Source organism: Urtica dioica, chromosome 8 (genome assembly GCF_054948205.1).
Source record: "Urtica dioica subsp. dioica isolate 48M chromosome 8, U.dioica_male_clone48M_v1_H2, whole genome shotgun sequence".
Classification (NCBI taxonomy): Eukaryota; Viridiplantae; Streptophyta; class Magnoliopsida; order Rosales; family Urticaceae; genus Urtica; species Urtica dioica.
In genome coordinates this window covers 42,259,917-42,277,494 of record NC_142763.1, presented here as the reverse complement: position 1 = coordinate 42,277,494, position 17,578 = coordinate 42,259,917, and the positions used below count along the sequence as shown (strand labels likewise).

Genomic DNA, 17,578 nt, shown 5'->3' with positions numbered 1-17,578 from the left:
TAATCATTTCTTGAGCACTGAAACGCTCCCGAACTCGTACCTCGCTCGTTTCTCTCAAGTCTCGGCCTCTAAACACCTAAACCCTCTTTATCCACCTCAATCCCACTAATGTTGAGCGTCGGAGAGGTAAATAGAGTCACCCCCTCTATTTCCCCTTTGTAGTTCACACCTCTATGTTTGCTTTTCAGGTGCTGGACGAGACAGACACTACCGACAGCTAAGGGATGACTCGGAATACCGAGTCCGACACGCTTAAGTCAAGACGAGACCACTTGGTTCGGCCTTGGGTCTAACCGCCTTTGACTCCTAAATCGTTGTCTGAAAAACTGCGACAACAGTAACTAAATACCCCAGGAACTTGTCGGATGACACTCCGAACGAACATTTGGTGGGATTGAGTTTCATGGTATATTTATTCAATACCTCGAAACATTCCTCCAAATGCCTTATGTAGTCGTTCTCCCTTAGGGATTTTACTAGCATATCGTCGATGTACACTTCCTTCGTCTTCCCTATCTTTTCCTTGAATATTTCGTTGACTAACCTTTGATAGGTGGCGCCAGCGTTCTTTAGTCCAAAGGACATGACCTTATAGCAATACGTTCCACAGTCGGTGATGAAAGCTATTTTTTTCTTGGTCATTCGGATGCATCAGGATTTGGTTATACCTTGAGAATGCGTCCATGAATGAGAGTATTTTATGCCCCGCGTTGCTTCGACTAGCTGGTCGATGTGCGGCAACGGGAAGCGGTCTTTGAGGCATGCTTTATTCAGATCGGTGAAATCGACGCATACCCTCCATTTCCCATTTTTTTCTATACGACGACAGTGTTTGCCAGCCAATCCGGGTATTTCACTTCGCGGATTGAATCTGCACTGAGCAATCTTTCGACTTCGTCGTTGACTACCCGTGCCCTGTCGAGACCGAGCTTTCGTCTTTTTTGTTTTATCAGTTTAAAACTGGGATCGACGTTAAGTTGGTGAGACGTGACGTTGATGCTTATTCCTGGCATATCTTTGGTTGACCAGGCGAAGGTGGATTTGTTTCGTTTTAGGAAATAGATCAGTTCTCGCCTGATGCTACCTTTAAGCTTAGTTCCGATTCCTACACACTTGGAAGGATCGGAGCCATCGAGCTGTACTTGGACCGTTAACTCAGTGCTTGGCGCATCGACGGAGTCGGGGTCCTCTAGTGTGAGAATGCTCTTGGCCGACTCCACGTTCATTAATTGCTATTGCTCTTCTTTAATTGTCTTGGCACAATGTTTGTGGCTAGTGAGATAGCAACTGCGGGAGGTTGCCTGATTACCTCGGATCTCTCCTATTCCCTCAGGCGTAGGGAAACGAATACATTGATGAAAGGTTGAAGGCACAGCCCTCATCATATGTGTCCATGGTCTTCCCAAGATAATGTTGTAGGGGGAGGGACAGTCTAGTACTTGAAACTCTACTATTTTGTTGATTCCATGTGTTTTTACGGGCAACCCTGATTGTTCCCAAGGATGGAGTAGTGGACCCATTGAAACCTGTTAAATGGGTTCATTCTCTTTCAATCTCGTCCTCATCGATTCCCATCCTTGCCAGGGTATCCTTGAAAATAAGATCTACAGAGCTGTCTCCATCGATTAGAACTCTCGCAACCTCACAATTAGACACGTCGATCGTGATCACGAGTGCGTCGTCGTGTGGTTTGGTTGTCCCAATTGCTTCTTTTTCGGAGAACGAGATTTGAACATCTTGTTCTAATATGATTTTGGTTGTTTGGTTACTCAATCGTCTTTGGTGTGTTTTGATGGAGTTAACCGTTTCGTTGCAAAACTTTGAGCCGCCCATTATGAAGTCAACTCTGTGTTTAGCGACAGTCGGCGGGGAGTTTGGTTCCCCTTCCTCCTCGGGCCTTGCTCTCTTGGAGGAGGGGTTGCCCCTTCCCCTGTTGTTGCTATTGAAGATTTTCTTCTTCGGCGGGGGTCCTAGATCAACATCTTTCAGTTCCCCATTCGCATATTTCTCGGCTAAAGCCTTACGCATAGTTTCGCAGTTAACCGTGTCGTGGCCGTTAGCCTTGTGGAAACTGCAATACGCATTGGGGTCCCGTGTCCATTTCTTAGCCCGGGGGCCTCCCTCCTTAATGTCATCACTGACATTGAGCATATAATTAGGAGGGGCGTCTTGCTTTTTGGCGTGAGGTACGACGTCCTGGGGATTAGTCCTGCGAGGGTTATTCCCAGCGTTTACGGGCCTCACCCAAGTATTGGAGGGTGGTTTCTTTTCGGCCGCGCGTTGCCTCTCGTAGGAAGCAAATTCTTCTTCGGCCTTTTCATAATTCGCGGCCTTATGAATTGCATCCTCTAGCGTGAGGGGGCGGTTAACAATTATCTCCAGTTTCAGCTTTGAATCGTGCCTTAACCCGTTCCTCAGAGAGGTTATGGCAGACTCGTGGCATACGTTAGAGATTTTCAAGAGTACGTCCTTGTAACGGATCATGAAATCCTTCAAAGATTCGTTCTCTCTCTGTTAGATCTCCCATAAGTCTGCTATGGTCAGGTCGTCCTCCACGAACATCGAATAATGTTTCAGGAATGCAGCCGATAGCTTATCGAAACCATCAATGGAGTTTGGTTTGAGTTTGGAGAACCATTCCAAGGCGGGTCCGAACAAGCTCTCGGCGAATAGTTGGCAATATCCTGCCTCTACTTCTCTCTCAGAGAGCATAACCTATCCCATTGCGACTCTGAAGGACATTATGAAAGCCTTCGTACTTGAGGTGATGTTGTACCGGGGGAGGCGAACCTTTCTGGTATCTCCCAGTTGCACTTCAGTGATGTTTCTGGCGAAAGGAGTTCGCCTCGTTTCTTCTATGAGACGATCTATCTCGGGAGCCGAACTGGTCGCAGAATGAAATTCTGAACGAACAGCTCTCAGCTCGGCCGTTATAGATTCCTTGAACCTGTCCAGTTCGGTCATACTGGGTTCGCCACCACGAAAGAGGCGTGGTCCCGATTGTGCCGGACTGTCTACGATTACACTTGCCGGGCCATGACGGGTCTGATTCATCCCGCCAAAACGCTGGGGAGTGAATGTTTGATAGATCGCTTGAGGGCGAGGTCCCGCATCAGTCGGGAAAGACCCGGACGGTGCTCCCCCGAGCAGAGGCGGAGGGAGTCCCGAAGGATCGATCGTGACTTCTATCGCGACCTCGCCAGCAGTTCCCCCAAGCTGAAAGTTTGTGATGGAAGACTGGTCTGCTCCTCGGGCGACCTGTATCCCAGAGAAATCCAGACTGACTCCAGGAGAGATAGCTCGGCTTGTTTGCACAATCGAGGTTGCTTGGTGAGCTGACTCAGAGGCGGTCATATCTCAGGATCCCACTTGAGGATCTGGGATGTTTCGAGGAGTCGAGAGAGTATTCAACCGGTCATTAAGAGCGCGGTTGGTCTCGTCTTGCTCATCTATCTTTTTGGTCAGCATATCCAGGATTGCCCTGATCCCCGATGGGATCTCCTCTCCGGATTCGTAATGAGTCGGAGTGGAAGACATAATAATTTTTTTTTTAAACGAACTGTTCCTTCTGAGATTGGTCTTTCTGAATTTTCCCACAGACGGCGCCAAATTGTTGATGTCGATTTTTAGATCAATCAACAACCACAAATAAGGAATGGAACGGCAAGTATTTAAGAAAGGTTTAGAAAGACGTCGTATAAGAAACAAGTTAATAATAAAGAATTATATAATAACATACGAGTATTAATTTTATTAATTTAGAGGAAGTTACAACGGGACGAGGTGACGAACTCAACATGTCGAGCTCACGATCACAAATATAAGAGTACAAAGGAAATATTAATTGGAAACTGAGAGTAAGATCTTGCGTGTCTGAAAATCGTCTTATCCTCTTCTATTTATAGGCGAGATGGAACCTTCTGGCCGAAAACACGTGTTCCCCGATCCACTCTCCTCGCCGAGGTCGTAGTCGTCCGAGATCCGGTCTTTGCGGCGTAGTCTCCTCTTTGACTGATGCTTCTGACTAGGAAGACGTGGACGAACTGGAGTCTATCGAACCGGGAAGTGTTGCTGGACTTGGGCCGACCTGCGGAGAGCGAGTCAGGTCCAAAATTGATTTCGCGGGCCGCTTTTCGAATGGATCGTGGGCTTCAATCGGGCCAAAGCCCATCTGAAACGATATTTTAATAAAGAGTTTTTACTCCCACAATAATGTAAATGACAGAAATTTAAATGTGTCTCTACTCATCTAAACGCGTACTATTTCCTGAGCCACCCTGCCAACTTAACTTGTGGCATACCTCTGATCTAAATAAGGTGCACGCTCCGCATTGTATGTGTGTATGTATCCGGCTTATCTAGGATAAAAAAAAAATTTCTTTAGAAAATACGGGATATGTATAATACTGAAAATACTTTTCAATTTCACAATCGGGTTTCCCAATTTGAAATTCCGCTAGATTTTAAAAACGGTTTCAGCCGAGTCTCCTATTCCGATAAACCATGATTAAATCAGATTCTCCACGAAATTCATGAATTCCGAGCCAAATGAAGATAAAGCGCAGAAACAAACGATCCTAAAAGTAAGCTCAGCATCTAAAAAACCAACTACCGAAGCTACATATTCGAGTTCAACGAATTCCAGAATTTCCAAGTCAAATTCCAATAAGCCAAATATCCATTTCAGATTCCAATGAGAATTCAAACAATTATCAATGCACAGATTCAATTTTAAGAAAAAAGAATCAAACAAGCTAGAGTCTTAGTTCACACAACCATATGATCAGACCATTCACTTAACGAAGGCTGAAATATTCGTCAATAAAATTTCCTTAACAAAGAATCGTCTATGAACCTTGTTAAGCCAACCAAATCATTACTTTCGGATTTTTCAATAACAAAATCCTAAAGTCCGAAATCACCATCAAACCCTAGTTTTCAAGTTCTAAATTTCAATCAAGAGATGGAAATTACCTTGAACCGATTTGACCACGCTACAATTCCTTTGAATCCCCCAAGTTTATGCTCAAAGCCGAGTGAAAGGAAAGCCCCAATTTTATTCCAATTTTTGAAACCCTAGAAAAATCAATTCCCCCAAACTGATTTTATAAATCTAAACCCTATGAAAATTCCTTGAAATTTTGGATAATAGAGAAGAACAAATCCGAAATTCTTACCTTAAATGTCAATTCCGGCGAGAACTCTGATCCAACTTCCTCTTGCCTTCTTCTTTCTCGTTGAACCTGGCCAAGCTCTTCAAAAAAAAAAACCCAATATGCTCAAGGTCCTTGCCAAACGAAATTAGAAGTAGAAGAGGGATAAGAACAAAGAGACTAGACTCTTACCCGCAATTAACTTTGGTGTTATCCATCAATTTCGAGCCTCCGACTCGGGAGACAGATCTACCTAAAGTGGACCCACTCGAGAGGACCCCGACCGAGCAACTGGGCCAAGCAACGACGCGCCACGACTGTTGGTTGCACAACCGGCCGGCCACCCAGTGGCCAGCCGACCGGCATCAGACACAGCCAGCCGGCCTCACAAAGGCCCAACCAGATGCCCGTGCGCTGGCCTGGCCATCACGCAGCGACCCAATCAGACAGTCGAGCAAAGGATCGGCCAGTCACAGCTGTACGACCATGCAAGTGACCTAGTCGGCCATCATCCTTACTCCCCGCATGCAACTCTTCGCCAATAGATAGAGACCCAGGTTTTGTTTCCAAGGTAATCCAAATTTGAGCTCTGAAATGCTGTCGAACCTCTGAGTCACTCGTTTCACTCATCTTTGGCCTATAAACACCTAAACACCTTCTTCCCACCTCAATCCTCATAATGTTGAGCGTCGGAGAGGTGAACAAACCTCTATGTTTCCCCTTTTGTAGTTGATCTTTCCTTCTCATTTTAGGATACATTGGAGGACGTGGAAGACCATTTACAGCTAGGGACGAACTCGGGACACTGAGTTCAAGACACTCAAGCTCGAACGAAACTACTCTGTCCGACCTTGGGTCGAACCATACAGAGCTTCTAAATCATTGTCCGAAAACGAGTGACAACATCCAACGAAACCATTTCATGGATAATCTTATTCGAATAGATCTAGGATTGAGAATAATTTATCGCTTCTAGTAAGTGGCGGAATATTAAAAATCCTTTAAAAACATGTAAAACGATTTTACTACCTAGACAAAGTGCATGAACATATAATTTAAAATTTAAAAACTATAAAGAGATTTCACTCGGTACCAACCTCGTTAGAAGCTTGAGCGTTGAGAAACCTTTGGAAAGGTTGAATCGCTCGTCTCCCCACTTAGCTTATCTCATTGGTGTCTTCTTGAATCCGAGTAACCACGATAGTTTCTACCACTAGAGTCTTCGATTTTAGAAAGGATTTCGTGTATGAGCACTATTAAACACAATGCCTCAAGAACTAGTCTTAGAGCCAAATAGCTACTATAAAAGCTAGGTCTAATGAGGACCTAGGTGCCAAAACAAAAGAGCAGAAGGAGAGAGAGAGAGAGAGAGAGAGAGAGAGAGAGAGAGAGAGAGAGAGAGAGGTCAGCCAAGTCTACAAAGAGAAGCTCTCAATCTCAAAAACTTGTTTCAACACTATGAATGATGTATGGTATTTATAGGAGAATGGATTGCCTTGAAGAGGTAGTTTTCTCTTTCTATTGAATATCACATATTCATGACATAATCTTTATTTCTCATTCCTATCATAATAATACCAAGGTTGGAAATTTGTTTCCCTTTTTCATCTAGCTTGGCCGTCCAACTCAAAGCAACATGCTACAAATTTGTTTACTCTTTTCCTTTTTGGCAAATATCTTCATACATCAATGCACAAAATAATTTATCTCTTTCTTTATGATGGAGGCCAGGAAATTTATCTTCTAGAACATGCTTCTAGATGTTTCTTTATTTGTTCATGACAATACAAGAAAAATTCATGTAGAATTTTAACATAAAATGAAATTCAATCCTCAAGACCCAATTCTCAATGTTGGTTGTGTAGATCCATTACATTGTCATCATATGACAATGTCCAAAATCTTATTTTGACATTTATATCATCTTATGTCCTTATGGACAAAATTACCCTTTAGACAATTTTCGTAAAATTCGTCTAGTTCCACACTTGAACTTGTTTTGACTTAGCTACTAGTTTAACAAATCCTACTCTAATGACTTGTGGTAGTGACCTCATGGATCCAAATGACCAAAGCTTGAGCTAGCATGCTTGGACACAAAAGTTCACAAACATTTTCCAAGTTCTAGCTTAATGTCAACTGACTCCACTACAGAGTTGACACTGAAAATCTCTCGGTTCAAATGAATATATTTTCTACTAAAAATTCTACTTGATTGTGATGAATGGATCCATTGAATATTATCTATGTTTACCCTTCATGAATATCATCAACTAGTCGAGATTTACAAAATTACCATTTTACCCTTCTAGCTGTTATTTCCTCAACTCCTCTGTCGCTTGTGAATAAGTTAGAAACAATGTATTGACGAGGAGCTAACAAGTCACATTGATTCATCCAAAAGAGTCATGACTCAATTTGGACACTGGCCAGTTCATTTATTAACATTCCAAGGAACAAAGCATGAGGTGATATACATTGCATTTCAGCAATCTTGTACATGAATTCGAACTCTGACTTTCTCAAATGAGAATACGTAAGCTATGAAATGACATGTCTCATTTCAGGATTGAGGTAAGCATGATGCAACTCATACGTAGTGACTTCGAGACATAAGAGGTTAAATGGTTTGTTGTTATTCTGTCTCTAGAAGTGCACTGGTCAATTCAGTACCTTCAGAAGGTACCTAGAAGAACTATAGAGTCTCCAACTCTCAATGGCCCATAACCAGACATCATAGATTCTCCTAACAATCGTATTGGGATCAATAGTTCTTTGATCCTTAGATTGCGAATATATTGTACATGTGTTAGCAAACCATGAAGAGTTTGTTCATGCAAATCTACATTTGTCTCTTCATGTGTTGTTAGGTTTGGTTATGGAATATAGACCATAGATTATCATAAAGCTTCAAACAGACAAAGAAGAATGAATGAACGTTTCAACTTTTATTAATAAATAAGTAGTTACAAGCAAGAGATTTCGTTAGACTATATTACATCAAATGTACATAAATAGAGACTACAACTCTTCTTGTGGGCACCATTGACAACAGTTAGTATATCGATGGATGAGATACTAAGTACGCTCGATGTTCGATCTTTCTCTTCTTTAGATAAGTCCAAATTGCTATAAGGATTTGCAGCAACCATGAAGAGCTTACGTGGACTGGGTTATACGTGAAGTTAAGAAGAACCTTTTTTCTGGAAGAAAAGATTTCAGGATTTGAAAGAATCGTTATCCAGGTAAGTGGATTTTAGGCACCTACAATATCAAGAAATATTATATATATCCTTATACATATATATATATATATATATATATATATATATATATATATTGTACGTGCATATCTTTATGTGCTTTCTAGTAAGTAAGCGTAGGATAAGCCAAAGGATAAGTCACTCTTAAGAGTAAGGGCTTCAAGCCACTAACAAATTGGGAAACAGAATTAGTCCGGCTAACAAAATTGATTAGAGGTAACTAGGAACCCGAGCCTTTGTTACGTTTTTAGTTAGCCTCCCCCCAAAAGATCCAGTCCTAGTGAACTGGGTTATGAGGGACTGTGGTTAAGACTCGTATTCAAAAGCGAGGATATTATGTTAGGATCTCTGGGAGTCACATCCTGAGATCATATAAGTCACGAGTTAATAAGAGAAAAGAATATATGTTAATATCGGGATTAAACCCGAACTAAGCAGTCTCTCATGTTAAGCTAATTAAAGAGAAGACATATAATGGTACCGCCTTCAACATATACCCCATGTTAGCAGGTACATGTTATCCTTCGTGGTGGTACCACATGGAGATTAGGCAGGAGGTTGTGCACCCTCCTGTCTGGTGCCAATAAGACATGTGCCGTGCGGATATCATTAAGGATCCTGAGCAGGACATGTATTGTATGATGGGAATTACCGAGACCTAAACTGGCATATTCTCAAGTAAGTAGGAGTTACCGAGACCTAAACTGGTAATTTCATAGTTTATGATAAAAGTAAGTATGTTATGATTGTGAATCACCGGAACTTAAGCTGGTGAATTCTTATGAGATGAATCTATCGGGACCTAAGTCGATTGATTCTTAAGTAAGATGAATCTATTGGGACCTAAGCCGATTGATTCTTAAGAAAGGTGAATTTATCGGGACCTAAGCCGATACTTTCGCAAGTAATGTTAAGATATGAACTCTATGTTATGTATTGCTTATGTGTTATGTGCACGGTGCATTAGTTACATAGATATCCACTTACTGAGTCTTTCGACTCACAATTATTATCTTGATATTGTAGATAAAGGCAAGGATAAGAAGGACTAAGCACAGCATTAGCAAAACCGGGTAAGTAAGTAGGCGTATGTATGTACGGTTGCCGACTTGTGGCTAACTCAAGGGTGAATTAGTCTGTTTTATTTTTAAAAGTCGAGTCTTTTGGTTGTGAAAGTCTTAAATAGTATGTTATAGGAAAAACGAAAAATTCGACCGTACTTTTGAGATATTTATGTAAATATTTTAAAAGTTTTTCTAGAAATATTTTCGGAAGCGCTTCCACCATGGTTGTTATGAATTTTATTTTATGTTTAAGCAAGATACGAAGATCTCTGCCGCAGCTCGTGGGCGAGCTAAGGCTCGCGGGTCATGAAAATGTGTCTACAAGAATTTGACTAACGGTATGTCACGACTTTTATTTTTTATTTTTGTCTATAACCTGAGTTGGCACTTCATCGTATGTGACATCATCGTGGATTGGTACGTCCTTGAGTTGAACGATGGTTGTAGAGTTAGGTCCGCTCTTCTGAAGCATTGACACATGAAATACATCATGCACAAACAATAGCTCAAGTGGTAAAGCAAGTCTATAAGCTACAAGACCAACTCTTTCAGTTATCTGAAAACGTATTGAGGAGACAATTTCTCTTTCTTTTCAAAACGGAAAATACCGTTACGTGAAGATACCTATATAAGCACGTAATCTCCTACTTCGAATTCGAACAGCCTTCGCCTTTTATCAGCGTAGCTTTTTTGTTGACTTTGAGCTGTCTTTAGTCTCTGCTAAATGATCGCGATTTTCTCATTAGTTTCTTCAATGATTGTAGCTCCCGTTTGAATGCGATCTTCTGGTTCAATCCAACATACAATAGATCAACACGGCTTTTATATATCAAAAGGACCTATTCCGATGCTAAACTTGTAACTGTTATTATAGGCGAATTCTGCAAATGAGAGTCTTTCCATTTGTTCCCACAGCTTCCTTAAAACTTCTCTAGTAGTGAGCAATGAACCGCGTTTCTTGATCTGAAGTAATACTCAAAGGGAAACCATTGTATTTTAATACGTTCTCAAGATATAGTTTTGCTAACTTTCTTTTAGAGTAGGTTACCTTGATGGGAATGAAATACGCAAACTTGGTAAGTCGATCAACTATTACCCAAATCGTGTCAAAGTGTTCGTGGGACTCTGGTAGGTTTGTGGTAAGATCCATAGTTATCTCATCTCATTTCCATTAAGGTAATGACAATGATTGCAGTATTCCTCCTGGCTTCTGTCGCTCATCTTTTTGTTTGAGACAATTTTTGGCAACTCTTGACATAGTCGAGGACGTCTCCCTTCATACTACACATCAGAACTGTTTCTTAAAGTTTTGATACATCTTGATGGCTCTAGAGTGAATAGCATATCGAGATTTATGCCCCTTTTTCCATGATTGCTTTCTTGATCTTGTTTACTTGTAGAACGGCTAAACGGTTCTTGAAATACAAGATTATATCTCAGGGAATATCCCAATGCTCTAGTGTCTCACCCTTCTGCAACTTAGTCAAAACCTCAAGTAGATGCTCATCTTGTTTCTGATTCTCTTTGACTTGTTGGACCAAATATGGAGGATTTACTATATTATAAATCATCGCTGAATCATGATTCTCGAAAACCTTGAGATTGTAATCCCCAGTTACCATATCTCTTTTCCAATTGAGTAATGCTAACGAAGCTAAAGCACCTGCACCTTTCTTACTTAGTGCATCAGCTACAATGTTAGCCTTGCCAAGGTTATACTCGAGAGTAAAATCATAATCCTCCATATACTTAATCCAACGTCGCTGCCTTAAATTCATATATTTCTGAGTGAAAAGATACTTCAAACTCTTATGGTCAGAAAAGATATGAAATCTTACCCTATAAAGATATCTTCTCCATATATTTAATGCAAAGATGATGACTGCTAACTCCAGATCATAGTTGGGTAATTATTTTCTCAAGGCTTTAAGCGTCGAGAAGCATAAAGACTACTCGTTCATTTTGCATCAAAACGCACCACAAACCTTCTTTAGAAGCATCTGAGTAGACTTTGTGCGGCTCGCCCATCCTCGGCATGTAAGTATCAGTGCACTTGTTAAACATACCTTCAACATCTAGAAAGCATTTTCACATTGATGATCCCACTCGAATTGGACATTCTTCTTTGTGCGTTGGGTCATCGGTGTTACTATCCTAAAAAAGTCCTTCAAAAACTTCCTGTAGTACCCTGCCAATCCCTGAAAACTTCTAATCACTCCAACATTCTTTGGTGGCTCCCACTTCAAGACTGCTTATAGAAGGATCCACAAATATTCTATGTTATGTTACTACATGTCCAAGAAACTTAACTTTGGTTAACCAAAAATCACACTTCTCTTTCTTGGCATATAATTGATGCTTCCGAAGAGTCTGTAGAACAATTATGAGATGTTGCTCATGCTCTTGCGCGCTCTTTGAGTAAATCAAAATTTCATTGATAAGAAAATGATAAATTGATATAAAAGTGGCTAGAAAACTCGATTCATCATGTCCATGAAAGCTGTTGGAGCGTTCATCAATCCAAAAAGCATAACCAAGAACTCAAAATGACCATAACAAGTTCTAAAAGTTGTCATGGGAATATCCCCTTCGCGAATCTTCAGTTGATGGTGCCCAGGTCTCATATATATATATATATATATATATATATATATATATATATCTTTGAAAAGAATCGAGATCGGTGCAGTTGATCAAACAGCTCGTCGATCCTTGGTAATGGATACTTATTCTTGATTGTTACCGCATTCTGTTTCCTGTAGTCAATGCACAATCTTAAGCTCCAATCATGCTTCTTGGCGAACAACACACATGCACCCCAAGGTGATGTACTGTTTTCGATGTACCCTTTGCTTGCCAACTCGTCAAGCTGTTTTCGCAATTGTTACAGTTCCATATGGGCCATTCTTAACAATCAAATAGAGACTATTGTACCAGGGATAAGATCGATACATAAATTTATCTCTTAATCATGAGGCAAGTTAGAAAATTCTCGTGGAAAACATCCGGATGCAGAAAGAAGTGTATAGCATGACAAGTTCCTCCGTACCCAATGCGTGACTTCAACATGCGCTTTCCGACCCTTGACCTTGACCTTCTCGATATGTAGTGGTCTTCCTAACATTTCTATGCAACATCACCCTTCGCCTATGTAAATCAAATTGAACTCTATTCTTTGACAACCAATCCATGTTAAGTATAACATCATACTAACTCATAGGTAGCACGATTAAATTCACAGCCAGTTGCTCACCACTTCCGGTAGCAGCACGACTCTGACATTTAAGGGTCGTTTTCTTGCCTCACCGAGTGGTGTATGCAAGAGTAAGGGTCTTTCTAACGAATTCATTTCTATTCTCAAGATATAAACAAAATCTTCAAAAATAAATGAATTCTCACTAATGTCAAACAACACCTTATCCCAAGACGTTGAGATGAGAATCGTATCGTCCATGGCAGAGTGAGCGGTTTCCATTCTTTAGGTTTCCCCGATCACAACATTAACATGTCCTTGAGCTTGTCCTCTTCCTTTATCTCCAACAGGACCTCTCTGCATCCAAGTCTAGCTTGGTTTTGCATCAGTGACTGCACACTTCCCAAAGACTACAGTCGTGGTTGAGGAAATGATTAAGGCACGAACCCTTGAGGTTGAGCATAGCTTGATGGCGGTGGCCGATACTACGACAGAGGTGCTAATGGCTAATAGGTTAGTTGACTATAACTTTTTGACCCATAGCTAGGTGGAGTGAAAGTCCGTTGAGGTTGTTGTCCTTGATTTTTCGGAGGAAAGTTCCGCTTGAGATGACTAGGTTTTTCACACGTGTAGCAGGTATAGCCATATGGAGTAGAACTGTTGTTACTAGACGACCTCGCATCATTTCCATCGGCTTGATTTGTGCTTGTACGTAGTATTGCTAGATTTCCATAGTCGTGCTCCATTGAGAAAAACATGTCTAGTCAGTCCTCCAGAAGACTCCCCTTTCTCATCTCTCTCCTTCTGGTACGCTTGGCTATCTTGTTTGACGCGTAAAGCTGCTACAGGAGTCTAGCATACTCGCGAATCTCCAAAGCGACTATTTGCCTCTGAATTAAAGCCTTCATACCATCTTCGAACCTTATGCACTTCATGTGCTTGGTTTTAACAATCGACAGAGCAAAATAATGGTTCTTACTCATCCGAACAAAATATATTTCCATTTTTGAGTATTTCTCATCCTTGCGAGAACCTTAACTTGTAACATTTATCTTAAAATTTGAGCTACGTGAACGGTGCACTTGGTGTCTCGAGTCCACCTCTTAAAATTTTGTGTTCCCGAGTTTTGACCTTCATAATGGAATTAACATTTTGCAAGTATAATGGGTTTTCTGAAAACAACAACGAGTTCCTCATTGAATAATCCATCTCTCTTCCTGGGACCATTGCAACATTTCCTGAGTATGAGTGTCATAAGATTCCCCCCTCGGGACCGTCACAATACTCCATCCACGAGACTTCACAATGGTTGATCCTCCCTAAGTCGAAACCTTTCTTTGCCGGAACTACCAAGCAAGGCACAATCTCCAATCGCTTCACCCATCCCAGGTGAGGAGTTCATCTCGCACACGAGCCCCGCTTATTCAAACGAGACCCCCACCCGCCTCCACGATCCTCGCATCGCGCTCCCGCCTGCCGCCTTACACTATGTCCCACCATGTCGCACACTGTAATCCCCCTTGGCCTCACGACCTGTCTCCCGACGCATAATCACGCCTCATGAGCTCACGACCCATCCCGCTAAACGCCTCGTCGGCTCATGATTCTTGTCTCTGAATGTCTCATTGGCATCGCGACCCTTCTTTCCTAACACCTTGTCGACATTGCAACCTTTGTCGCTCAATGCCTCGTCATCCCGCAACCCTTGTCGCTCTACTCCTCAACAATTTTAGATCTCTACCGCCCTTGTTTAAGGTTATAGCTGTTTGAATTGCCTCTACGAGCTAAATGCCTCAACGTCCCGAGCTTCCCACCAAGAGAGAGAGAGAGAGAGAGAGAGAGAGAGAGAGAGAGAGTAAACATGATGTTAAAATAAGAGGTTTTTAAAAAAAAAATTAAAAACTAAATAAGTGAAGACAACTAGTTTTCCAAAAATTTAACAAATCAAAGTCAAGAGAAAAAAAAAAAAAGTAAAAGAATTAAAGCTATATATACAATATAATTATGAATTTTAAGTATATATACCTTTCTCATAATGTGATAAATTAAGGGTTAAAACGTAACATTTTATTTAATAATATATAACGTGTGTGATTTTCCTACTTGTCGCACAAAATTAGCACTTTAGTTTGTCGACGTATTTGTATTAATTTCCCAGCAATTTTGTTAAAAAAAATGTTCAGCAGCATAAGCAATTATTGGGGTGCACATTTTTTCAAAAGACTTTGACCAAATTTTAACGTTTTCCCTGACTGTACGTACAACTCGGCGAACATTACTTACTATGACAAGGACTTGGACCCTGATTTTTGCGTAATGCAGAAGAAAATTAAATCAATATGATCGATCTGTCATGCATGAATATCACAATTACATTATTATCAATTTCGTAGCCATCCATAATTTTTAGGGAAATGAAGCAAAATAACCTAATTAAGTTTGGTTGATTGCAAAATATCAGTGTATAGAGAATGTTTTGTTTTTAGGCAATGTATTGAAAGAATGTTTCACAATTTGTTTGTGTCTACACAAATTATATCATAACTTTTGTTTGTTTGTGTATACACAAAATTATATCGTAATTTTTTTTACGTTTCAGTTTTCTCTTTTCTACTAGGTTGTTTGTATATTGTTTGTTTTGTAAACGAGGTTGTTATAGATTTTTTTTTTATATATATATATATAAACAATGTATTAGGTTGTTTTATGTGTTAAATATTTGAACAAAATTAGCTAATTTAATTAGAACGTGAGGCTATTGAAAATAGAGTTGTACATTTAAAAAAGTAAAGCAAAAAACTGCTAATTTAATTAAGAATTAAAAACGTTCAGATTAATTGCCCCTTATATTAGGAAAACCAACAACAACTACAGAATCATTACTAGATATATGTATCAAAACATGAACAAAAAAATGCTGATTATAAAGAGAAACTCAAATATTAATATCTAAGAAAATAAATTATTAGAAAGGATAAGAACCAATAAAAGATTGCTTAATATATTCCGAATGGCAAGTTATGTAAATAAAATGAAAGATGGAGCATTTGTTAATTAAAATAGTTTCATGTGGCTTAGTTTGAATAATTTCTCGAATTTTTATAGCAATAAATTCTAGAACTGATTAGCGATGAACAATATTGCATGAACGGTCAATGGCGTTCGAATTGATCAACATCAACCACACTAAATCGAGCTTATTTATTGGTCATACTTGTCCCCCAATATATGGTTACTTGTAAAGTAATAAATCACGAATTATATATAGTGTATATATATAATGTATATTAAATATTTGTATATCTAACTTTTCTAGTTGCCATTTATTTATCCGTCTCAACTTTTTTGCATGCATGCCAGCCTGAACGAGTGTACTACTACGTAGCCTACATTAATTATCGAAGGAAAAATGGTATGAAATAGCCAATTCAAATTATGATTTTTGCAAAATAGTCATAGTTTTATTAGGTATAGCAAAATAGCCAATTGAGAATGCTTCGAATTTTAATCATGCATCGATTAATTTTAATCCAGCCTTTATAAAGTTTACATTATGTCTTTATAGTTCGTTGGGATTAAATTTAATCCAACCTAGATTAATCTTACTTTGGCTAATTTGCTTATAATTAACAAACTATAGCTATTTTGCAAAAGCTTAAGTTCTATTTGGCTATATAGTCGCTGGACTCTTTATTGAAAGCGATAAAAGAAAATAAGTTTTTGAAAATAAAGCACAGTGATATTCAAGCTTTTGTTGAATAATTATAAAGGTTAAAGCCAGCTGACAACGAAACCCCAGCAGTATACTAGCTATATATATAAATAAAAAAAAAAAAAAAAAAAAAAAAAAAAAAAAAAAACCCATAATGAGCATCTTTAGGGGGTTAATAAAAAGACTTGTTAATAAATAATATAAAATTGAACCAAGTAGATTCATTATTGTTTTACATGTAAGTCATTTATTTTATAGAGCAAATTGGTTCTATAAAACTAATTAGCTCTAGATAAATTTGTGGGTTCAATGAAAATTAGTTGAATTGTTATCGGATGATGATGTTGATATTTGAAACGCATTTAAACAAAAATAATTATTATCTTATCATTACAAGAGGTTCTTGTTTAAGTGGACGTAGCTTGAGAATTATAAGCGGTAAGAGAAGTCAAAGTGGTATTGACTTCATCATTAAAGATGGTCTAGAACTACAAGTAAACTCTTTGAGTCGAGCAAAAATCAGCTGGCAAGTTATGTTCTTACATACTTTATGTCAATTTAAATATAATATTATCAATCTGAGTACAGAGAAAGTAACCTTCGAAACTTCTTGAAATAGCCAATTGTAAATAATTTTGATGTCCCTTACCCGAAATAATATGATTATTGTAGTTTGACTACATATTACTTTTGGATGTACTGCTCCATTTTTTTTTCTTCCAATGGTCCATTTTTTATTCCATGCCTTATCTCACGTTTGTTTCCAAAAAAATGTTCCTTTTATAAGAAAAAAACATAAAATGTGCATAAAATCTATCATCTTAAAACATGGGCAAGTATTATTAAATAGTAAAATAGTACTAATTGCCCATACATTTAAAATAAAGGCTTCTATATCTCTTTTTATGTTTTTCTCTTAATAATATCCTACATTTACATTTAACTTTATGCTAAAAATAAATTTGGAATGTGATAGATCTCCGCTTCTTAAATTAATGGGGCAACTGTGTCTAATTCCATAATTAATGCCTAGTTTTCTACTTTGTACTTATAAGATCAATAATCAAAATTTCAGCCGTTTGATAATTGACTGATAGTTTAATTTGCTGAGTGCCGATTACAAAAATAGAAAGAATTGACTTAAAATACCAATTTGATAATTTTGAAGAAATTTTCAGAATTTTAATGGTTAT

General features: G+C 39.0%; 1 protein-coding gene across 1 annotated transcript; it reads right to left on the bottom strand.

The window, feature by feature from the left end:
- Positions 1 to 1,539: 1,539 nt before the first annotated feature.
- LOC149389861 (uncharacterized) lies at positions 1,540 to 2,484 on the bottom strand. The gene has a single exon (XM_089622746.1). The coding sequence runs from the start codon at positions 2,482 to 2,484 to the stop codon at positions 1,540 to 1,542; it is 945 nt and encodes a 314-aa protein (XP_089478872.1).
- Between the last annotated feature and the right edge of the window lie 15,094 nt (positions 2,485 to 17,578).